Below are 25,713 nucleotides of genomic sequence, written 5' to 3'. Positions count from 1 at the left end.
TTTTTTCTATTTCTGTGAAAAATGTTAATAGAATTTTGATAGAGATTGCATCAAATGTGCAGATTGCTTTGGATAGTATGGTCATTTTGACAATATTAACTCTTCCAGTCCATGAACACAGGATATCTTTCCACTTGTTTTTGTCTTCCTCATTTTTTTCATAAATGTTTTATGGTTTTCAGTGTACAGGACTTTCACTTCTGGGGTAAAGTAAATCCTAGTTTTTATGGAGCCCAAGTCTTGTAAAATCTGGCTGGTGGGGGGAGCCTCTTAAATAGTAAAAATATATCTTATATTTTCAACTTTTATAAAACTTACCTTAATAGGAAAATAATATTTCCTTCAGGGCTAAAAGTGGCCTCAGAAGATGAAGTTTCATTAATATCAAAGACAATTTATTTCTAATTGTATTCTAGACCCCTAATACAATTGCTGATACATTGTGGATGTTCTAGAAAAACTTGTTAATTAATTAATGAATTATGCATCAAAGTATCTTCAAAGCAGTGTGATTTCCACTATTTTTCTTTTCCTTTCTTTTCTTTCTTACAAAACTGTACCCTGGCTGGAGTACAGTAGCACAATTTTGGCTTGATGCAGCCTCAATCTCCTGGGCTCAAGCAATGGCTGGGACTACAGGTGGACTTCACCAGCCCTAGCTCATTTTTAATTTCTTGTAGAGATAGAGTCTCCCTACATTGCCCAGGCTACCCTCAAACTCCTGGCCTCAAGTGATCCTCTCACTTTGGCCTCCCAGTGTGCTGAGATTATAGGTGTGAGCCACCACACCTGGCTGATTTCCATTGTTTTTGTGCTACTTGATGTCACTATCTGTGACTTGATATTGAACATACATTAGCACTATAAAAACACAGAAACAAAATCAACTAGTGTTTTCTATTGTAAAATCAATAACATGTTCATAAGAGACTTCCCGTGATAAGCTAAAGAGATGAACAGTGAAGACAAAATGGTGATGAATGGCTTAGGCCGAGGAGATGTTAGCCAGATAGATCTGACAATTGGGACACAAGACTGCTTATGTTAGAATTCTGTAGTTACCGTAATTCTATCTTCTAATTTTTAGAGGACAGAGGGCTGGAAGGTTTTGAATGGTGGATAATTTCTGCTAGCGAAGTCCTCAAGTCAGAAAGATATTATGGAGCTTTGGGCGGTCAGATGATGGTAGACAAAGAAGCAGGAGAACCATCTGCTGCAGTCTGATCCTGGAGCATGGTCTGAATGGTCAGAGTTACTTGTCTCCTTTGCTCTGAAGTATGTGTGGGCAGGGGAAGACTCACAAGTGTGTCTGCTTTGAGATGGCAATAAAAAGCAAGTGAAGAAAACATGGTTGCAGCTACCTCTTGATTAAGATCAGTGCAGTGGCTTAGGTCTTCCCAGAGATCCTGAAAGAAAATATAATAAAATAAGATAATTAAGGAGGTGGGCAAAGCAGTTTAAAGATATTCACAAACACTAAGAAAGTTTCTCTTATGGTTTGATTTGGAAATGTGAGGTGATCATTTAAAAGAAAAGAGGCGTACGGTATTAGCCCATTGTATCCTTGATCAATATAGACCACCCATTCCTTTTAGTTTCTGCATCATAGCTAATAGATTGCCCAGGGAAAACAAAGTATCATTTATAATTGTTATTTGAATATTTTATGTGAAACCTAATCTTCTGAAGACTTAGAGAAATCATTGTAGATTAAGATAAGAAATAAAGATTTGCATTTATAAGAAATTAATGATAGTTCTGAAATTGAAGAACCATTTAGTTCTGGGAGAAATAAATACAAATTATAACATCTATCTGATGGAGTTTTGTTTAGATTGCTTCTGGTGATAAACCATCTATAATAATATAAATCAAGCCCTGGTGTTTGCCCATAAATTTGCAATGTTTAGCATAATTTTTGTTTGCATTTCATACTAAAGTGACACCAAGAAATATGAGATTAATAGTTATTAAGTGAAAATGACTTTCATGTCTGTAGTCATTTTTAGAAACAGTTATGTGTAATTCATTTAGGGAGCAGAAAAAATTAATTTGCGGTTGTGGTGGGATCTAGCACATTAAAACAAAGAGGGAAGTGGCATATAGGAATAAACTTTTGAAACATAAGGGTGGATTCATTTTTAACCTTGAATTCTGATTTAATACCTCAAGGTACCCTTCAGGTCACCACACTTTTGTTTGTTGACTGTAGAATGCTAATAGTTTAAGGAAAAGAAATGTTGTCACCTGCTTTCAAATTATGTCATAATCCTGCCGAGTAGAAGCTTCTCCATACCTGAGGGCACAGAGGGTCAGATAGCTGCCCCTGTAGTATGGTGCCTTTTATTAATTTTAATTAGTGTTTTCATTAGGAAGTGTCATATTAGATTCTGATTTCTAAAAAAGACACATTATCTACTTTTATTTGTTTCACTGCATTACAAATCCACAGTGGTGCAGAAGTTAAATTCTACAGAATATATATATATATATTTTTGAGAAATCTAGCCTCAGACTTTATGAGTTTAAAAATATAGTTAATATTTCCTAAGAATTTATTATGTGTTAGCTGTGTTCTAAATGCTTTATATATGTTCAGTTATTTGTGTTATCTTCATTGCTAGAGCCCTTTTCAGGAAAAGTCATACATTCACTTATTCAGGCATTATTTACTGAATACCTTCTCTGTGCTAGACATGGGAAGCATTAATGTTTTAGAGGAGGTTGGAGGAAAAAGATTATATTTAAGAGTTTATAAAAAGTACATCAGGACTTTTGGTCAATATGATATTGTAAGTTCATATTTTGAGGCTTCGCTGCTCAAAATACCTATTAAAGATGGATAAAGTATTTTTAAAACATAATAATAAACCACATTATTATGTGAAAATTTAAAATTAGACCTTTAGTTGAACCAGAAAATATTCAGAAATACCAAGCAGTGGTGAGCTGGGATGTGTGTGGGCTTGCTAAGTGCTGGGTCTGGAAGCAGAGGTGGCTTTGATTTAAGTGGTGAGGCTTGAAGTGTTGAAGAAGCATAATAGTGCCTTAAAACCAAACTCATGGGTGGTCACAGTAGCTCATGCCTGTAATCCCAGCACTTTGGGAGACTGACACAGGTGGATCGATTAAGCCCAGAAGTTTGAGATTGACCTAGGCAACATGGCAAAATCCTACCTCTACAAAAAGTACAAAAATTAGCCTGGTATGGTGGTGTGCGCCTGTAGTCCCAGCTACATGAGAAGCTGAGGTGGGAGGATCTCTTGAGCCTGGCTTGTTGAGGCTGCAGTGAACCGTGATCATACCACTGCACTCCAGCCTAGGAGCACTGACAGTGTAAGACCCTTTCTCAAAAACAAACATGCAAACAAACAAAAAAATCCAAATCACAACATGAAACTAGAAACTGTCCCTTCCTAGCCATCTCACCTTCCCTCCAACTGGTGCTTGGGACACTGAATTCCAGGAAGCTGATACCTGGTTCTGGATTGGGCACTCCACATGCCAAGTGGAGGGAACTATACATCGACTAGTGATACTGGCTTGGAAGAAGTCTCATTGTGTTGGGATATAACATGGAACTGTTTATTTTTTTTCTTCCATCCTTACAACATATCACTAGCAGATTCCAAAGTTTTTCAGTCACATTAACTTACTAACTTATTTTAGTGTAGTTTAAAACTTATATTTTCAAAATCTGGCTTTTTTTTTTTTTTTCCCCTGCCATTACACACTAGAACTAGAGCCCTGGTAGCTGGAAGGAATCAGTAAGACCAAGGGCACGGGCAGTTGTGGTCTGGTTCCAAGCTGCCCCCTTTTTCTCTTATTTCCTCTAACAGCCCTAGCTTCTTCTGGGTTGAGATGGGTAGGGAAGAAAGTGAAGGACACTAATTTTGTTAGTGATGGAAATGGTGCCTGATGTTGTTTGGATTCGGTCTGGTTTTGTCTGAAGTTGTTGCCCTTTGTCTTAGGTGCTGTGCCAGGTTTCTTGGGGTAAGTATTTGCCTCAACCCAGTCTGTCTCTGAGGATCATCACAGAGAGGGGAAGCCCACTCTCCATTTGACTCCTGCCAGTGGTCCACATGCTTAACCCTTCTTTGATGGGATGTGTGATTGCTTGATCTAGCAGCCCTGTGGCTCAAGGTCAACATATTTATTCCCTCCCCTCCTTTCCCAAGTCTTTTATTTTAAAGGGAGAAAGAATTAAGGAGAAATGGATGTTGATAGTAGTAAGGCTGGTTTTCCAGTATTTAAAAACATCATGTGGGGAGATGTCTTAAACAGCTTTTTTTTGGTGATACTCTTTGGAGTGTTTAGCACCTTTACTTTTTAGTTCTGGGCTCTAGCCACAGTTCAAAGTCAATTGGCCAGGCATGGTGGCTTTGGCAGGGCGCAGTGGCTCATGCCTGTAATACCAGCACTTTGGGAGGCTGAGGTGGGTGGATCACCTGAGGTCAGGAGTTCAAGACCAGCCTGGCCAATGTGGTGAAACCCTGTCTCTACTAAACATACGAAAATTAGGTGGGTGTGATGGCGCATGCCTGTAATCCCAGCTACTCAGGAGGCTGAGCCATGAGGAGTGCTTGAATCCAGGAGGCAGAGGTTGCAGTGAGCCGAGACCGTGTCACTGCACTCTAGCCTGGGCAACAGAGTGAGACTCTGGATCAAAAAACAACAACATCAACAACAACAACAACAAAAAACAACAAAAAAACTGGCCAGGCATGGTGGCTCACGACTGTACTCCCAGCACTTTGAGAGACTGAGGCAGGCAGATCACCTGACATCAGGAGTTCGAGACTAGCCTGGCCAACATGATGAACCTCATCTCTACTAAAAATAAAAATTAGCCAGGTGTGGTGGCTTACACCTGTAATTCCCAGCTACTTGGGAGGCTGAGGCAGGAGAATCATTTGAACCCAGGGGGCAAAGGTTGCAGTGAGCCAAGATTGTGCCACTACACTCCAGCCTGGGTGACAGAGCTAGACTCTGTCTCAAAACAAAAACAAAAACAAAAACAAACACATACACACACAAACAAACAAAAAACAAAGTCAATAAGAAAAATATCTCCTGAAAATCCTGTTACACTAGATAGATAAGGAGAAAAGTGTGAGGAACTTTCCAGTCAAGATATGGCCTGCCAACCAAAATTCAAAACAGATAAAACTAATTCCAAGGAAGGCAGTTATCAAAATCATTGATCAGACTATCAATTCCAGCAGAAATAAAAATATTTAAAGTTATTAAAAAATCAAACAAGTATTAAATCCTGAAAGAAATAAATGAAAGGACACACACACACACACACGTATGTATATATAAAATAAAATATGAGATGTGTGCATTGTAAGAAAGATGAACAGGGAATTTGGCAATTTAGATTGATGATTTAATTAATTATTGACTGTTAAAAGGTCTCTGTTTTAGTGTGTCATTTGATAGATGAAACATGCTATATATTTTTTTTCTTGTTCAAAGAAATAAACCTAATGAATGAAACCTGTGTTTCAACCCAGCTGTCTGACATGTACTGGGTATATTGCAATTCAAATCTGACACAAACTATCCTGGCATTAGCACAGATCCAATGATTAAAGGCAAAGTCCTCCACCAGACTGTTTCCACTTCAGGTGACAACTTCAAGTCTCCAGGGGGCCCAGGCTACCCATGCTTCTGACTAACTGTAAGTAAATTTGGTGATTTTCATGACCTTCTCAAACTTGAGAATCCTAATAATTTGCTATTATCAATATTTTATTATTAGTTGTTATTACTCACAGAATTAAGAAATGCATTATATTTGGGATTACAGTTTTACTGTAAAGGACACACATATGGAAGAACAGCCAAATGAAAAGATGTGCAAGGCAAGGTCTGGGTGGAAGACAGAGCTTCTGTGTCCTCTGCTTGTGGAGTCAGGACATGTCATCCTCCCAGCACATCAGTGTGTTTAATAACCAGCAAGCTCCACTGAGCCTCAGTGTCCAGAGTTTTTACTGGGGTTTCATTACATAGGCAAGATTGGTTGAATCATTGGCCACATGATTGAACACAATCTCTAGGCCCTTTTCCCTCCCTGGAGGTCAGGTAGTAAAGTTCCAATCTGCTAATCATATGGTTGGTCTTTCAGGTGAATGGCCCCCATCCTCAAGCTATCCAGAGACCACAGGGCATCACTTCATTAGCATAACAAACAATCGGTTACCACATTCACATATAACTCAGGATATTTCAAGGGTTTTAGGAGCCCCATGCCAGGAATATGGGACAAAGACCAAGTTTTACATTATATCACAATGAATAACTTTCTATTCCATCAAAAAAATAGCATGTATTTAGATATAAAATATAAAAAATTAAAATATTAGAAATATAATTTAGAACTAGGCCAAATAAATTCTGGAAAATGGAATATAGAAAATATTTTCCATCAAGTAGAGATAAGAAAGAAGAAAAAATACAAACTGCTAGTAAACAGAAGCTACAAAATGAGATGATGAAATAGGTACAGTTATATTTCTAATGAAAATGTAAGTAACTCTGTTTACCTACTAAAAGATAGAAGCTGACAAATTGGATTTTTTTTTTTTTTTTTTTGAGATGGAGTCTTGCTCTATCACCCAGGCTGGAGTGCAGTGGCTGGATCTCAGCTCACTGCAAGCTCCGCCTCCCGGGTTTATGCCATTCTCCTACCTCAGCCTCCCGAGTAGCTGGGACTACAGGCGCCCGCCACCTCGCCCAGCTAGTTTTTTGTATTTTTATTTTTTAGTAGAGACGGGGTTTCACCGTGTTAGCCAGGATGGTCTCGATCTCCTGACCTCGTGATCCGCCCGTCTTGGCCTCCCAAAGTGCTGGGATTACAAGCTTGAGCCACCGCACCTGGCCACAAATTGGATTTTTTAAAAATGCAACGATTGACTCAAAAAACTATATAGCAAGATTTAAGGTAACAGAACCAAATATAACTAAGAAATTCTAACCAAGTGAAAGAGGATATAAAAATATTAATATCAGACAAGTAGATTTTATGATAAAACAGTACAAAGTATGTTATAATGCATTAGCAAAAACACTATGTAATGATAAAAGAGCAATTCACCAAGTATATACAATAATCATCAGCTTGTAAATCCTTAACAAAATTGCCTCAAAATATGTAAAGAATTAATATTTTATATTAATTACATTGAGTAAAGTTCTATACTCAGAATTATAATGAGTAAAATCCTAAATAATTAGTGGGAAATTTCAAAATATATATTCCAAAATTTTTCCAATATATATATACCTATATATATATTCCAACATTTATCAGGATCCACAACAAGGCAGAGAATAACATTTAGTAAGTATAAAGTCTTATCAACAATCCCAGCACTTTGGGAGGCCGAGACGGGCGGATCACGAGGTCAGGAGATCGAGATCATCCTGGCTAATACGGTGAAACCCCGTCTCTACTAAAAAATACAAAAAACTAGCCGGGCGAGGTGGCAGGCGCCTGTAGTCCCAGCTACTCGGGAGGCTGAGGCAGGAGAATGGCGTAAACCCGGGGGGCGGAGCTTGCAGTGAGCTGAGATCCAGCCACTGCACTCCAGCCTGGGCGACAGAGTGAGACTCCGTCTCAAAAAAAAAAAAAAAAAAAGAAAACTTATCAACAAAATGTACAAGCTTGAATATGTGTATGTATGTGTACACACAAGTTCACATATCCATGTTCCTATTAACAGAGTACACAGTAAGTACACATGTATGCAAAAGTTTCAAACATACTACTACATGATTTTTCTATATATTGAGTGATATTTTTTTATTTTAATAGATTTTGAAGCATCAATATTATCCAGATGATAGTCTTTGACATGTGTGTAACCTAATTAGGAATCAGTAATACCCAGTTTTAATTTTAACTTTTATTTTAAGTTCAGGGGTATATGCGCTTGTTTGTTATATAGGTAAACTTGTGTCGTAGGGTTTTGTTGTACAAATTACTTCATCACTCACATATTTAGCCTAGTACCTATTAGGTATTTTTCCTGTTCTTCTCCCTCCTCCTCAGTCTCCACCCTCTGATTCCTAGGGATCCCCAAGTGTGTGTTTTTCCCTGCTATGTGTCCATGTGTTCTCATCATTTAGCTCCCATTCATATGTGAGAACATAGGGTATTTGGTTTTCTGTTCCTGTATTAGTTTGCTAAGGATAATGGCCTCCAGCTCCAACCATGTTCCTGCAAAGGTCATGATCTCATTCTTTTTTATGGCTGCATAGTATTCCATGGTGTATATGTACCATATTTTCTTTATCCAGTCTATCATTGATGGGCATTCAGGTTGATTCCATGTCTTTGCTATTGTAAATAGTGTTGCAATGAATATACACATGCATGTGTCTTTATAATAGAGTGATTTGTATTCCTTTGGGTATATAGCCAGTAGTAGGATTGCTGGGTCAAATTGTATTTCTGTTTTTAGGTCTTTGAGAAATCACCACACTGTATTCCACAATGGGCAAACTAATTTACACTCCCAGCAACTGTATATAAGCATTCCTTTTTCTCTGCAACCTTGCCAGCCTCTGTTATTTTTTGACTTTTTACTAGTAGCCATTTTAACTGGTATGAGATAATAACCTGGTTCTTCTCTGTATTGGAGGGAAAACTTTTCCTGTATCAACTTAGGTCTGAATAGTTGGGAGCCTTTGAATTAATTGACAACAAACAAATTAATAGGAGAAAAGTTTAACTCATGCATGCAGTAGTGGCCTATAGGGAATACGTCATGGAACAGCTAGGGGTGAGGGTTTATATCCCCTCTTAGTAAGGGAGGCATTTAAGACTTCGAACGATAGGAGTTTCTGATGAGGGATGTTAACACAGATTCTTTCTGAAATGTCCTGGTGCCCAAGGTTTGTTCCCTCCCTGACTGGAGACTTTTGGGAGTGAGGAAGGGGAGTAGGAGGATGGTGGTATTGTGGCAGCTGAGTCTTGTAAAGCTTTGCTACGGTTGGCATCAAAGAGAGAGAGGGGGAAAGTATAATACATCCATCTCCGGATCCCGGCTACAGGAGATGTGTCCAGAAATGAGAACTCTAAAAATCTCTGTGGCTTCCTATGCACTAAGATCAAAACTCCTTGGCCTGGAAGGCCCTTGCTGTCCCACCAAGCATCTCATCATTCCAGCCACTTTGTCTTTCCTTCAGATCTGCAGGAGGCCAAGCTTTTTCCCTTTTTAGAACCTCTGCTCATTCTATTCCTTCTGTCTGAGTGGCATCCCTGGCTCTTCCATGGTTGCCTTCTTTTCATCCTTCAGGTCACAGTGTCACCTCTTCACTGAAGCCTTTCCTAATTAATGAATCTACATGAGCTTCTCTTATCTCTATTCTAGCACCTTAATTGCTTCCATCTTAGCATGCCACATTTTGTATCTATTTAGGTGTTTTATAATTTTCTCTCTCTTCTCTTTAGATTGTCAAATCAAAGAGAATATGGACTTTTTTTTTCTTTTTTTCTTGATTATACTTTAAATTCTGGGGTACATGTGCAGAACGTGCGGTTTTGTTATATAGGTATAGACATACCATGGTGGTTTTCTGCACCTACCAACCCATCATGTACATTAGGTATTTCTCCTAATGCTATTCCTCCCCCAGCCCCCGAACCCCCAGCCCCCAACAGGCCTCGGTGTATGATGCTGCCTCCCTGTGTCCATGTGTTCTCATTGTTCAACTCCCACTTATGAGTGAAAACATGCAGCGTTTGGTTTTCTGTTCTTGTGTTAGTTCTTTCATTTGTACCACCTGCAGCTGGAACTGTCAGTACTGCACCCAGGTCCCCTCTCCTTTACTGCTGCACACCTGACAGGCTTCTAGCTCCCAGCATTGCATTTCTTAGCTTGAGGACTTACTTTGGTTTCTGGAAGCTGACTCTGTCTGCTGTGCTTTGGGCCTGAAATACTAGGGAGGAAGCAGCTTTTAACCAACCACTGACAGAAATTAATGCCCAGGTTCCCTCACCCTCCAACATATCCAATGTTGGCTGGCTTGATAATGCATTTTTTATTTGTGAATTCTCCTTCTTTGTCTCATTTCATTACTTTCTTATCAGTGTTTTCTGTACCTCCTAAGTAAGCGATGTATACTCAAATCACATGTGGGGAATGCTTCTGGCACAGTGCTTTACACACATAGGCATAGAGTATTTGTTGGATGCGTAGATAGATGGGTAGGGGTGGATGGATGGATGGATGGATAGATGAAGATTGCAAAGTGGAGTTCAAGGTTGGATGTGGTGTAAGAATTCAAACGATTGACAAACAAACAAACAAAAAAATATAGGTGCTGTTAGCTCTTTCTAATTAATGCTGTTGCCTCACAAAAAATATATAGCACATAAAGGTGTAGGTATAGCAGTTTACAGATAATCTAATATGGAAATTGTAAAAGCTATGGTTTTCTTTAGGATCATTGTACAATGCTTGATGATTTTATGGATGCCTGTCTTATGTGCAGTTTTTACATTCCTTGTTTTATTACAGTTCTGTATTTACCTAAAGTATTAAAATGTGCTATGCAAACTCATAAATAAAGTTCAACTTGAACTTCACTTAATTTAGGTGAGGTTAATAATCCAAACAATCACCTTTCAGAAATATATCTAGAAGTGAGAATTAGGTTGTGAAATCAGATGGTGAGATGTAGAGGCACAGGAAACAGTGTTAGCAAAAAGGGACTGCAGTCACAGAGTATGATGTAAAAGATATATAGTATGAAAAGCACTAAGATGTTTATCGGTATTATTATTGTGTCACTGGAAAAGTACACAGAACTATTTAGGGGATGACTAGAGCTTCTGAATCAGAGCTCATTTCTGTTTTCAGAAGATTATGAATATGGCGACTATGCCAGACTGTGAGCATCTTGAAGGCAGGAACATCAAAGTCTGCATCATCTGTTATATTCCTAGCAGGGTCAGTGCATGGCATGTAAGTCATCTTGAATGCAGAAAAAGCATGAGTGGTTGGCCTCACTGGATATTACAAGTAGTGTTGTTTTCACATGTAAAACAATTTGTATGAACTAGTAAATCATTCATCACTAAGTAAAGCATTCCTCAAATCACAAAATGTTATTAAAAAAATTGAATTCTAGCATTCCAGGCTATTAGTGTTAGCCTTACTCATTGAAAAATTAAAGATAGTGGATCTAAATTCCTGTAAATCTGTACAAACTTTCTGTAAGGAAATATTAATATAATGATGGTGGTGGAAAAATACTTGTGTTTAAACAAGAATTACCTGAGAAACCCAATTAAACATGCAGATTGAAAATATTGTTCAGAAATAATTTCCAGGAAAAATTTAACTTCTCTTGATGAACTGGCTTGCTTTTTCTTCATGAGTATTGAGAATCCTGCAATTTTTCTTTTCTTTTAAAATTTTGGCTACCAAAGCACTCAGAACTTAATTTACAGCTTAATTTTTCTAACTTTGTGGGAATTTATGATGTTTATATCTATCTTCTAAATTTCTTCTGGTCTTTAAAATTTATTCTGATTTTTCTTTTCCTGGTCCTGGTGTTGTTTTTGTATTGCCTGTATTTTTCTTTCTTACTTTATGTGTTTTTCATAACATGTCAAGCTTTTTGTGGAAGATGGAGAAATCAACGTTTCATATATAAAAATATATATTTTGATTAGGTTGCTATTCTTTTTTTCAAGGCCAAGTGTTTGTGAAGAACAGCAAGTGACTGTGGTTGAACTTGCACACCCATATGTTCGGGCATTCACGGACATTGTCAAGCTCTGGAAACAAGGCTGTACTGGCTCAAGTTGGTGTGTGAGCTGTGAAAGAAGGTAAGAGTGCATCTGTACTCTTTGATTATTAAAAACCAACACCAAACACCTACGTATTCATCCAATAAATTTTATGCTTATTGAGTAAATGCGCATAAGGTGTGGCCACCAAGAACATTTAGAGTTACATATTTTTCTTCAGAGACAAGATATATTATTACTTCAGACCTCATTTATGTCTGAGGTATTTTGGGTTAGATGCCACTAATTTTACCTCATGGCATGGTGTACCGTTGAAAGCTAAAGATCAGAAAACTGACAGAAACAAGGAATATTGTGTTGGTTTGCTAAATTTAGCACGACTTGGATCCAGGGGATCTACAGTTGTGAACCAACGTCTGACCTGCCCTTGGTACTCTTGTAACACTTTGAAACCTAGAGCTTCTTTAACTTTTTTATGGCCTTTGAATTAGGATTAACTCGGCGGGTTAGAAGAGGAGAGAAAAAGCAAGAGTCCACAATGCTTTCTAGGCATCAAGGCTTCATACAGACTTTCTTTTTCCCTCAAAGTTTTGAAATAGTTTTACAAAATATCTAAGAACCACTTAACACAAATAGTTGATGATGGGTTAAGGATCAAAATTCAGAATACTTAGTGTTAAAAAAAGGTGTGGTTTCAGGTTGACAAATAATTTATTATTACTATTATTATTGCCAACACAAAGTTGGGAACATTTATAAATAACTGGGTTTGCCATTGTATAAAAATACTGGATCACTAATAATATAGGACTAAATAAAATATAAGACTAAATAATTTATAATTGTAGATGTTTACATATACATTGTGTGTGTGCGTGGGGGGTGTATGTTGAACCTTTAGATGAATAGTTTTTGTTTTTCATCTAAACTCAGGAATTTTGTGGGGTATTTTTAGAGATAGGGCCTTGCTTTGTTGCCCAGGCTGGAGTATAGTGGCATAAACATAGCTCACTGCAGTCTCAAACACCTGGGCTCAAGCGATTCTTCCAACTCAGCTTCCTGAGTAGCTAGGACTAAAGGTGTGTGCCACTGTGCCCAGTTAATTTTTTAATTTTTATTTTTTGTAGAGATGGGGTCTTGCTATATTGTCCAGGCTCATCTCGAACTCCTGGCTTCAAATCATCCTCCCAGCTTTGCCTCCCAAAGTTCTGGGATTACAGGTGTAACCACTAGGTCAACTCAAAACTTTTAATGGTGTTTAAATCAGAAAACTTCCCCTGGCTCTTCACAGCTGTGTGGCCTTAGGCAAAGTTCCTACATTTCTCTGTGTCTTAGTTGTAGTGTTAAAAAAAAATGCTGCACATGGTTATTATGAAGATTAATTGGTTAAATCTTCATAGATAAGATTTAACACATGTGGCACAACGCTTGATACACAGTAGGTAGTATAATGCTGTAGCAGAAAAATTTATTTTCAAACAAATTAGAATGGAAATCCTATTTATAGGGTATATGATGTGTTTATTAGAGTACTTGTTTTGAAAATGGCTTTTTATTTAGACTTTTTGTACTCCCCCCATGAGTTTTAATCTTTGTTGGTAATGGGCCGAATCAAATAAAATTCATTACCTTATAGATACTTGGGAAAACAAATACAAATAAGTAAAACAGGTTTTATATTTTTATTCTTAAGAGATTAGTAGTTTTGCACATTCTGTGTATGATACTGAGTTTGGAGTAGAGGCAGTGTTTGAAGATGTTCAGCGTCTTTGCCGTGCTCACATCTGTTTTGTTTGTATGTAAGTATACAGACCTATACTTAATTCCTGATTGAAGAGACATGTGAACAAAATATTAGGTTACAATTCCAGATGGTGAATAATTGTCATTAAAATGGTACAGCCAGTGAGTCCAATTTTTGAGAAAAGAGAAAGACCAATCTACATTGGCTTGGTAGGAAAAGAGAAGTTAGAGGAAGTGGAACTTGAAATTGACCTTGAATAATGAAAGCAATTTGGACTAGAAATATAGGGGTGGCATATGAAAGGGAGAGAATATGTTAGTACTTTTGGAATAAAAAAATAAAAAATGACGTTGACTTGCCAGAAAGGAAATCAGCCTGTTTGGAGATATTTAGTATTGTGATTTGTTGATAGGTACTCAGTGTTTTCAAACTTTGGCTTATTGTTCCCCCCCAAAGAGCCTTTTTCAACTTTTTTTTTTTTCCTGTAGCTTCCTTCTGCGCCATGAAATTTTAATAGTACACATATTCTTTATATCCATTTATTTACTGTGTTCCTTTGTAAGGTCACACACCATTGTATCAACTAAGATTCTTTTCATCATCCCTCATTCACAACAATGACTCATTGTCACCTTCTTGTGGGTGATATCAACAGAGTTGTGAGTGCATTCTGTAGTGGAGCCAGCCTATAAGGGGCTTTCAATATCAAATTGAAAAGCATGTACTTCATTATATTTTAATATTTCATTATTCTTATCATAATTTTGGGTTTTATTCTTGATAGCTTGAACAATCCTTAGGATCTTTTATACCATGCGATGTGGGGGTCCCTCTTAGTTTTCATTAACTTACACCTATAATGAATCTGAGTTGCATATGTAGTGAGGTATGTATGTGTGTGTGTATAATATATACAAATTATACACTACATGCACATATGTACATTTATCTATATATACATATACACCTATCTCTCTGTCTGTAAACACAAATATATATGGCAGGATTTGAGTTGGAGAGAGAAATTTCTAGTGGATTTGAGATAGCTTTGCCTTAAGAGGGAGCACTATATCTCCCTAATTTAGGTCCCTGTGTTTGTTAGTGCCCGATACTACACCATCTGCAGACAGGTGTACAACCTGGAGCAGCAGCCTGTCTACCGGTGCTGTCCTGGTTGGAACCAGTGGGATGATGAACTGGATGCCTACACTGTAAATTATAATTCTTCTTGTCTAACTTTTTTACTAGAAGGAATGATTTCACTTTGTTTTTTGCTTCAATCATACTTGTCAAGTTTTTCGGCATCTTTAGAATCACTGCAGATTCAGAGCATCTCTTTGAACTGAAAATTCACACATCATGTGCAAAAATGCACAATAAACTTTTCTGTTAAGTGTTTCTAATGATAGGTCACAACTCAGGACCCACGAAAGTGCTGCTTTGTAATCTGTCTGTTTATTTAAAACACAGTTGATTTAAAGCCAGACAGTTTACACCTTGACTTCCATCTCCCTTTTCTGTTTGCCCCTTTCCCATATCATCAAATTTGTAATCCACAGTTGATTCAAAAGTCTGGAGGGAAATCATCATGCTAAATCTAAATGGGATTTCTCAACTTGTGCTTGTCATGATTAATTGCAGAATTCTGGAGGCAGTTTACTTTTTAAGATGAGGTATGCAATCCTTTTACAAACCTCTGGCGAGAGTATTTCAGAACCTTTGGAGTATGTTTGGCAGCACTCAGGTCACAGAACTAGTGACATTATATAGTTTATTCACAACAGGAGAAATGGTTCAGTTTAGCAAACTCCTTTACCTATATTATGTGTTTATGGTTATTGCAAAGTCACTTAAAATGCTTCAGTGTGTTGCAATCAATGCAGCACCACAGCACAACAATTCATCTCTCTTGCTATTCTGTACCTTGGGGAGTTTGTTGGCATCCTATTTCCTTCCCCAGTGTGCTTTCTGCCCTTGAAACATCTTAGTGAAGTTGCCACAGGCTTCCCATGTTAAGCAGGTTTAGTGGTGAGGGGTGCACCAAGGGTCACTGTGTATTTGCGTGCAGTGCTAGGCCACTGCTTTAAGCTTATTGAAAATATCTGCCCACGATGTTATTAGCTTAAACTGGTTAAAGCTCAGTGAAAACATCTTCCCATGATGTCATCTTAACTATGTTATAAACTCCTGGAAATTAATGACTGTGAGATAAATTCCTTACATTGTTGTATGACACACCTATTAGTCCTTACTAGCATTTTTTTTTTTTTTTTTTGACTTTTAGATTGTTTGGGCCACACATTCTTATCCATGGAATGTTTTTCGACCAATATTTCTCAAATTTGAATGTGAATACAGATCATTTGGAATCTTGTTAAAACATGGATTTCAATTTATTAGGTCTGGGATAGGCCTGAGTTCTGCATTTTTACAAGATTGGAGGTGATACAGTTTCTTCCACACAGAGTTCTGCAAGGTTTTAGACAGTAAGGTCTTAACTCCTAATGCAAACATTGTTTAACCTTGCTGTGGAAGGGCTGGTTGAAATTTCTAGATTGGTGCCTATAGTGGTGATATTTTTTTCTTCTCTCAACTCTATTCTCCTCACTCCTCATTCAACCTTCTTTTTTTTTTTTTGTTTTGAGACGGAGTCTCGCTCTGTCGCCCAGGCTGGAGTGGTGCAGTGGCGCGATCTCGGCTCACTACAAGCTCCGCCTCCCGGGTTTACGCCATTCTCCTGCCTCAGCCTCCCGAGTAGCTGGGACTGCAGGCGCCCGCCATCTCGCCCGGCTAGTTTGTATTTTTAGTAGAGACGGGGTTTCACAGTGTAGACCAGGATGGTCTCGATCTCCTGACCTCGTGATCCACCCGTCTCGGCCTCCCAAAGTGCTGGGATTACAGGCTTGAGCCACCGCGCCCGGCCTCATTCAACCTTCTTTTAACTATCACTGCAGTGGGAACTTGTTTCAATGGAAGAAAATGCTCAGATGGTGAAGGCCAGTAGTGCCAGTGTTCAGAGGGATTTCATGGACCCCACTGTCAATAATAGTGAGTCACTGACAAGACGATTTTATTATGATTTGGTGCTGTTTGCTTTACTTTTTTTTTTTTGGAAACGGAGTCTCGCTCTATCGCCCAGCCTGGAGTGCAGTGGCCGGATCTCAGCTTATGGCAAGCTCCGTCTCCCGGGTTTACGCCATTCTCCTGCCTCAGCCTCCCGAGTAGCTCGGACTACAGGCGCCCACCACCTCGCCCGGCTAGTTTTTTGTATTTTTTAGTAGAGACGGGGTTTCACCATGTTAGCCAGGATGGTCTCGATCTCCTGACCTCGTGATCCGCCCGTCTCGGTCTCCCAAAGTGCTGGGATTACAGGCTTGAGCCACGGCGCCCGGCCTGTTTGCTTTACTTTTAGGGACCAGTCAAATGTGTCAATTCAGACTAATGGCTAGGGGGTTGGGGCGGGGGAGGGGGTTGGTGAGCATTTAAAATTATCCACTGAGCAAAACCTCTGGCTTATAGTGTAATCATGCATCACGAAATATGCTTTGTAGTTTAGTTTTAATGATTCACCATTAGAGTTCAAAGGGGAGCAGTAAGTACAAAACAATTCATGTTGCAAAGGAAATGGAAGCTTAATAATAAGTAAACCTCATTCTGACCTCAGATGTTAGATCCTTCATGGAGCCATAGTTTGAAACTGCTGGTACGGTTTCTCTGAGATCTCTGTGGTATGTGAAGGAACAAAATAGAATTAACCTGAAGTTGTTAATAAATTCAATGAATTTATTAACAATCAATTTATTAGTACATTTATAAGTAAACCAACTTATTAGTAGATTTACTACTTTCATGCCATTTGTTTAAAAAACAAAAGCAAAATACCTGAAACTTGCATGATTATCAAAGTTTCAATACTTCGTAACTTGGTTTTCAAGGTTGGAACTTTATCAACTGTCAGTTGTGGACAGGTACATTTAAGATGTTTCTTGTGCAGGAAATTTCCAGGGTGGCCGATAATTTATCCTTTACTGTATCTGTCATAAGACTGGGTGATTTCAGAAGGCTTTGTTTTGACTTACTTATTGGATTCTAGTCTCCAGAGAGTGAGAATACATCTGTATTTATCTTTTCAGAGCAGGAAAAACAAAATAAAACCTATCTTATAGAAGTTAAAGAAATAGATATGAAAAGCTAACCAAAATATTGCATTCATTATCTTCTGCTGACATGTTTGCTTTCTTGTATCCATTACTTGAATCTTTGTAAGTGAAATTGGAAGGTTGCTGAGAGCTCATCACTCATGTCCATTTGTCTTCTCTACCCTTGGCATAAGGTTAAGACTCACATTTTCCATGGGTGACCTCAGAACTATTCTTCTAAAGTAATCCTGATAATCTCTTTGGGTTGTTTGCTAGTTTTTGCTTTTTTTTTTTTTTTTAAACAAAATTGTGGATTAAAATAAAGCTGATTTTTAACCTCAATTTATTCTTTGACTATGGAATACTGATTCTGAAAGAGGTCAGTGGATGCTTTGAGCTCTAAGGTATACTTTCCACTATTTTCGTTATTTTTAAGAAGCTAACAAAAATCATACGTTGATCCATGTTAACAAATTGTTTGCCTTTAAATAAAGTATTTCAACTACATGTGCAACACTGGTTCCCTTATCTTGATCAATAGCTCTAATGGGCAATTACACATATCACTGATTCATTAAGACTCTAAAAAATTAATTATTACTTTATACATTCATTTGTTTTGGTAGAGCAAATCTCGCAAAATATCAAGTCCTGGAGGGGAAAGGTAATAAAAGAGGTATATGGTAATGATAATGGCCTAGAAATTATACCTGGATTTATTTATTCTTTATTTCCTGTACTAGTAGTCGGATATTTTCATTATTCCATTTCTTAACACCTTTATATGCTAAAGTAATTAAAATGTTTTTTGAAATTCAGGTAGCTAGTATTCTTATTTTTCAGTTTTGGGTTGGTGAAAACGGTAGATTATTCGAGACCTATCAGTGTTTCTTTTCCCCAAGTTTTTTTTTTTTTTTTTTTTTGAGATGGAGTCTTGCTCTGTCGCCGGGGCTGGAGTGCAGTCGCGGAATCTCAGCTCACTGCAAGCTCCGCCTCCTGGGTTCCCGCCATTTTCCTGCTTCAGCCTCCGGAGTAGCTGGGACTACAGGCGCCCGCCACCTCGCCTGGCTAGTTTTTTGTATTTTTTTTTTTTTTTTTTTTTATACTTTAAGTTCTAGGGTACATGTGCATAACGTGCAGGTTACATATGTATTTTTAGTAGAGACGGGGTTTCACCGTGTTAGCCAGGATGGTCTCGATCTCCTGACCTCGTGATCCGCCCGTCTCAGCCTCCCAAAGTGCTGGGATTACAGGCTTGAGCCACCGCGCCCGGCTCCCCAAGTTTGTTTGTATACCCTGAAACTCCAGAAGTCGTGAGAGAAGACCGATGATACAAAACACCTTTCAGGACTCTGCATTGCATTTTGCATATTGTTGTTGCCCAAGCGTGTTTACCTTTAGATTTTGACAATATTTCTTCTCTTACTGTAGATCTCCTATTGAGTTTAAAAAGAAATTGATGATACACAAAAGAAATTGATGATACATTCTGAGGGCTGTATTACAACCTGAAATAGGAATTCAGACATTTCCTACATGGTATTGCATTTCACTTATTAAAATGAGATATCAAAAAGTATGTAAATTTCAGAAGTTTTTCTGAATGAATTTTGAAGACTTCTTAGGAAATCATTCAAACATTTGGGAAACAAGTGAAGAACCGAGTTAAGAAATGACATTAGTTGAGTCTTGAAAGAAGATTAAAAATAAAAATCAGCAAAGACTTTTAAAAATTATTATAGTCGTTAGGGTATGTAGTCTATCAACAAGTTGATTATAGTCTGCTGGTACTGCCTATAACCTAGCTCTTACTTCAGTAGCTGGATTTGAGTTCTGATGTACAAGTACATAATCCTTGGTCTGATCTCGCTCTCTCTCTATATATATATGTGTATGTATATATGTGTATATATGTGTGTGTGTGTTTGTGTATGTGTATTTATGTATATATATATACACACGTAGTATATATATCACAATGAGAATAACTTTAATTTTAATTTTGTGTTTCAAATCATATAAATAATGAGGTGATAAAAATAATTTAAATCAAACAATTTTAAATTATTAAAAAGCCCATTATATGCAATAAAAGACAGTAAAAATGTACAGTCCTATCACTTTCAGATAATTGTGGTGGTCATCCTTTTATGCCTATTTATATTCATACACACATGAAATATTACATAAATTAGATCATATCCTATATACTGTTTTGTCATGAATGTTCATGATTTTTTTCTTACCTTCCCTTTTCTTCCCCCTTTTCCCCTCAAACTTCTCCCCTGCCCAGTAACCAACCTGTTGAACACTCTTGTATCTTTCTCTGAGCCTATGTAATCATATACAAACAGATGCATATTTCATAATATCAATGTACCACAAATTTTTGACCACCTATTTACTGATGGATATGTATTTTGTGTTCAGTTTTTTGGCACAATAATGAATGTTGCAATAATGTGGTGTTTTACATTTTGTGGGATAAATTTCTGGCAGTGGAATTGTTGGTGTCAAAGCATATGTATATTTTTCATTTTAATATACTGCACTTAAGCGTCAAAATATTCCTTTAAATTATTTGTAAGATGTTTTATGGACCATAGTGATGGCTTTACTAGTTTATTTGGTTGGGATGGATTAAAATCTAGGTAAATCCCAATTATTTACTTATTTTTAATATACTAATATAATAAGGAATCACTGCATCTTCATCCAAATCCAGGGATGTGATACATTAAATTATCTAGGGTCAGGTTTAATGTAAACATGGATTGCTCTTATTATTGGGTAAACTTGACTTTATTTGAGATATATAGAAAAAATAAGTCTGGAAAATAAACCGGATGGCCTCTTAAAAATGAAGAAAAGACTGTAGTCCTACAGAGAGAAGGGCCATGCTAATAACTGAGAGAAGTGCTTGAAGTTAATAATGATTCTAAAATTGCCAATCTACTTGACTCATTTGAAAAATCTGCCTCTAATAAGGAAAAATGAAGAAAATGAATTTAGACAATTAGGAAGTAATGAAGAGCTTTTAAAAATAGCTATTGATTAAAGGAATCAAAAGAAATACTTTGAGGATTTGAACACATGCAAATCAGGCTAGTTAGCTGGTGGTGAAATTTTCTCTCTTTTTTATTTTTATGGATCCAGGCAGAACAACGTGGAGCTTCATTAACTGATTACTATCACACACAAAGTCACACCTCTTCTCACCACTTATTCAGTCTTCCTTTTCTGTCTTCAGAAGTCAAGTTAAATAATAATGTGCCTAACAGTTGGATGCTAAGACTCTGAAATTTTCTCGTTTCTTTTTTTCTTTTATTCTTTATTGTGTTTTTTATTTATCCATTCAATCTTCCCATTAGTCTTTCAATTAGTTATTAAACATTTATATACCAGGCTGTGTGCTAGGTACTGCAGATACCAAAACAAATAAGGTATCCTTAGTGTAGTGGGAAATAGAGACCAGGAAACCAGTGATTATAATATAGCTAACAAATAGTATGGTGGAGAGAGTTCATCTATGTCGTATTGGGAGGTGATAGAAGGTTTCTCAAAAAATTTGAAAATAAAAACTACAAGTAATTCCTAAAGATGAACAGAACAAGAATATGAAATTGGTAAGAGACAATAGTATGTTGCCCGGAGACATAAAACAGCACATCCAGTTCAAGGAATAATACTACTACTGGCTGGGTGTGGTGGCTCACACCTGTAATACCAGCACTTTGGGAGGCAGAGGCAGGTGGATCACGAGGTCAGGAGTTCGAGACCAACCTGACCAACGTGGTAAAACCCCATCTTTACCAAAAATACAAAAATTAGTCAGGAGTGGTGGTGGGCACCTGTAATCCCAGCTACTCATGAGGCTGGGGCAGGAGAATCGCTTGAAACTGGAACGCAGGGGTTGTAGTGAGCCAAGATCATGCCACTGCACTCCAGCATGGCCAACAAGAGCAAAACTCCACCTCAAAAATAAAAATTAAAATTAAAAACTAACAACAACACTAATAACAGTAGTAGTAGTTCTCTTGACTGCACTAGGAGATTCATGTGGGGCTTGACCAAAAAAAAAAAAAAAAAAGAACTTTTTTTAAGTCCAAGGCTAACAATTCTTTAGCCTTTCTTGGTCTAGTCAGACCAGCTATTTCAGAACATTATGCAGAGATGCCTGAGGAATGGGATTCTGCAAGGACTTTCCTTCCCTAAGTCCAGTTCTCTGAACAAGCATTCCTGCAGTTGGGGTATCTTGAGCATTCAACAGGGTATTTGTTCATTCTCCTGCTGCTATGAAGAAATACCCGAGACTGGGTAATTTATAAAGAAAAGAAGTTTAATTGACTCATAACTCTGCATGGCTGGGGAGGCCTCAGGAAACTTACAATCATGACAGAAGGCACTTCTTCACAGGGCAGAAGGAGAGAGAATAAGTGCTGAGTGAAGGGGAAGCCCCTTATGAAACCATCAGATCTTCTGAGAACTCACTCACTATCATGAGAACAGCATGGCAGAAATCGCCCCCTATGATTCAGTTATCTCCACCTGGTCCTGCCCTTGACACATGGGGATTATTACAATTCAAGGTGAGATCTGGGTGAGGACATAGAGCTAAACCATATCAAACAGTACTGGTTGGTAGTCTACTCTTATGCCTATGGCAGAGTCCCCAAATGTCTCTGTTACTTCAAAGTGTGATATTTATGTACACTAAAAATGGGATATTGCTGGAACGCTTTCTGATGACGTGAAAAGTCCTCAGGAGTTCTGGGGTTGAGTTTGGGTCTCACCATTGACCACCTGCATTATCTTGGAGAAGTTATTTTATATCCCTAGCTTCAATGTTATCATTTATAAAATAATAGCTTTAATTTTTCTGAGCACTGACTGTACCAGATACTATTCTAAATGATTTGCTTGTAATAAATTATTGTTACAACTAGTTTATGTGATAAATACTCTTACTTGCTCCACTTTTGTACCCACCCAAAGCATCCAAATTGTTCGTAGTCAAATAACTAGGAAGAAAGGGATCTGGATCCATATCAATATATTCTGGCTCCAGAGCCTACAAGCTTTACCATCCACGATGCCTTTATAATAATTTCGGACATAATTTTCTGTCTGCCAGATTGTTATTTGTGAGGGTTGTATGAGATACCACTTGTGACTTCTAAGCTAGAAAGCATTATCTAAGCATTGCTTCTTGTTCATTGCAAATTCTCTGAGAATCACAAGTGAAATACACAGAGTAAGAGAATAAGGACCGCACTGCTGCTTTGTTTCCCGCTGTGTGGGAAATCTGAACAAACCTTGAATTTTGGGTCACAAGTATGACTTTGAGCCAACCAGTAGCTTCTAGTCAAGCAATCTAGTAGGCTTTCTGCAGGTTCCATCTGTTCTGCATGGAAACAATGTTTGGTCAAAGGATTTTCTTAAAATGGCATGTCTCCAAGAGCACTTTTAATTTGGGAAGTGTTGTGGGTTGAGTCCTGTTCCCCCAAAATTCATATGTTGAAGTCCTAACTCCCAGTACCTCAGAATGTGACCTCATTTGGAAACAGGGTTGTTGCAGATATAATTACTTAAGATGAGGTTGTGCTGGAGTAGGGTGGGCCCTGAATCCGATATGACTGGTGTCCTTATAAGACGGGAAAATTTGGATACAGAGGCATGCCCACAGGGAGAATGCCATGAGAAGATGAAGGCGCAGATCAGGATGATGCAGCCATGAACCAAGGAATGCCAAAGATTGCCATCAAACCACCAGAAGCTAGGTGATAGGAATGGAAAATTTTCCCTCATAGTGCTCAGAAAGGACCAACCATGCTGACACCTTGATTTTAGACTTCTAGCCTTCAGAACTGTGAGACAGTAAATTTCTGTTGCTTATCCCACTTGGTTTACGGTAATTTGTTATGGCAAATGAATATAGGATGTTGAGATAACATTCTCTCCTTATTCACAGCTTCATTTCAGCAGTTGGCCTATTGAAACAATGAAAATGGGAAGAAAGTGGCAGGGGGTTTATAAAGAGCAAATTATGCAAAGAAAACTTGATGGCTTACTTTAATTGAATTATAATATTAGTGTCAGAAGGAGATTTAATTTAGAAAAAATGCAAAAATCATTAATTGAACAAGCTTATGAATCTGCAATCCTAAATGAGCGTTACTAGGAGATACTATGAAGCAACATGCAGCTTTTAACAGATTGAACATTTCTTTGTTTTGTTTTGTTTTGTTTTGAGATGGAGTCTTGCTCTGTTGCCCAGACTGGAGCGCAGTGGTGCGATGTTGGCTCCCTGCAACCTCCACCTGCTGAGTTCAAGTGATTCTCCTGCCTTAGCCTCCTGAGTAGCTGGGAATATGGGCGCACTACCACATCTGGCTAATTTTTGCATTTTTATTAGAGACAGGATTTCACTATGTTGGCCAGGCTGGTCTCGAACTCCTGACTTCATGATCCTTCCACTTCGGCCTCCCAAAGTGCTGGGATTACAGATGCGAGCCACTGTGCCTGGCCCAGGTTGAACATTTCTAATTAGAAAATCTGAAATCTCAAATGCCCCAAAATCTGAAACTTTCTGAGTACTGACATGATGCCACAAGTTACACTGAACCCATTATTTTTTCACTTTATTAATGATATGTTGTATTTTTTTACTGTTAAGTACTTATGTGTGAATAATTATAAGAAAATTGCTTATGGCTAGCATATAAATTCAGAGTCAGGAATGATGATGATGCCGAATAACCACAGATTGTCCCCATGAGTGGCTGAGATAGTGACACTTTGCTTTGTAATAGTTCAATGTACGCAAACTTTTTTCATGCAAAAAGTTATTGAAAATCTTACATAAAATTACCTTCAGATTACATGTATTAGGTATATATAAAACATAAATTAAATTTATGTTTAGACTTGGTATTTCATTATGTATGTATAAATATTCATCCCCATCCCAAGATAATTTATTATGTGTGTGTAAATATTCCAAAATCCTAGAAAATATATTTCATTATGTATATGTAAATACTCTAAAATCCCCCCAAAATCTGAAATTGGAAACACTTCTGATCCCAAGCATTTTGGATAAGGGTTACTCAACCTGTATTGTCTAGATCTATTGATATATGTTCTTAGCATGAGCTGACAGTGTTAAATCCAGTGTTGTTTTGTTTATCACATAAGGATGCATGGGATTAGAGCTCCTATCAGGGTTGTAGCAAGTCTATAATAAGGCAACTATATTCTGCTTTATGTAACTTGACAGAAAGTATGGCAGATTGATGGGAATTGGAGCAAGCATAAAAAAGGGATAGATGAACTGTTTATGGGGAAGTAGAGTAGTAACTATCTGACATCTTCCTGTGTGCCCACTAAAGGAGCATCCTGTCATTTAGAATCTATGCAGAAGATTTACTTCCCTGACATTGATTTGAAAATGGAAGCTTTGGAAGTGTTTTTACTAACACACCCTTTTAGGTATGCTTTGCATGGCCAGTGTTAGCACCATGAGAAATAGTTTAAAAAAGACTTCATGAGAATTCTCTGATATTGCAAATATGATAACTTAAGAGAATGACCTGGCACCATCCAGGGTTATTTGATTCTACACAGTATAATGAGTGATGAACTATAACATGTCTAATGTGGATGATAGTGACACTAGTAGCTAACTCATAAATCATACTTTCTACATGCTAAGTACTGTCCTGATCACTTTACACTTGTTGGCTTATTTAATATTCAGAACAACCCTATAATGTAAGTGCTATTAATAGTCTTCTTTTACAGATGGCATGCTGAGGTGAAGAGAAGTTAAGTAACTTATCTGAGATCATACAGGTGGCAAATGATGAAGCCAAGGTGTGAAGTCAGGCAGTCTGGTTCCCAAGTTCATCCTTGCAATCACCGTGCAGTGCTGTTTCATTACAATGGAGAAATGTATTTGTTATGAAAAACAAAACTGATATCATTTCTCTGAAAGGGATATAACAGATTTATACTTTAGTTTCAGTGTTTGAGCCCAGTCAGGATTCTTAGGAAACAGT

The 25,713-nt window shown here is 37.7% G+C and overlaps 1 protein-coding gene across 1 annotated transcript in view; it reads left to right on the top strand.

Moving 5' to 3' along the window:
- The window catches only part of LOC113224940 (EGF-like and EMI domain-containing protein 1), a 608,761-nt gene that overhangs the window by 45,002 nt on the left and 538,046 nt on the right, over window positions 1-25,713 (top strand). The window contains 4 exon segments of the mRNA XM_031935244.1: window positions 11,714-11,848; window positions 14,617-14,744; window positions 16,469-16,559; window positions 18,171-18,172. Coding sequence (XP_031791104.1) covers window positions 11,714-11,848; window positions 14,617-14,744; window positions 16,469-16,559; window positions 18,171-18,172 — 356 coding nt within the window.

This window comes from Piliocolobus tephrosceles, chromosome 2 (assembly GCF_002776525.5).
Source record: "Piliocolobus tephrosceles isolate RC106 chromosome 2, ASM277652v3, whole genome shotgun sequence".
Classification (NCBI taxonomy): Eukaryota; Metazoa; Chordata; class Mammalia; order Primates; family Cercopithecidae; genus Piliocolobus; species Piliocolobus tephrosceles.
Note: the sequence above shows the minus strand (reverse complement) of the source record. Positions and strands in the feature narration are given on the sequence as shown.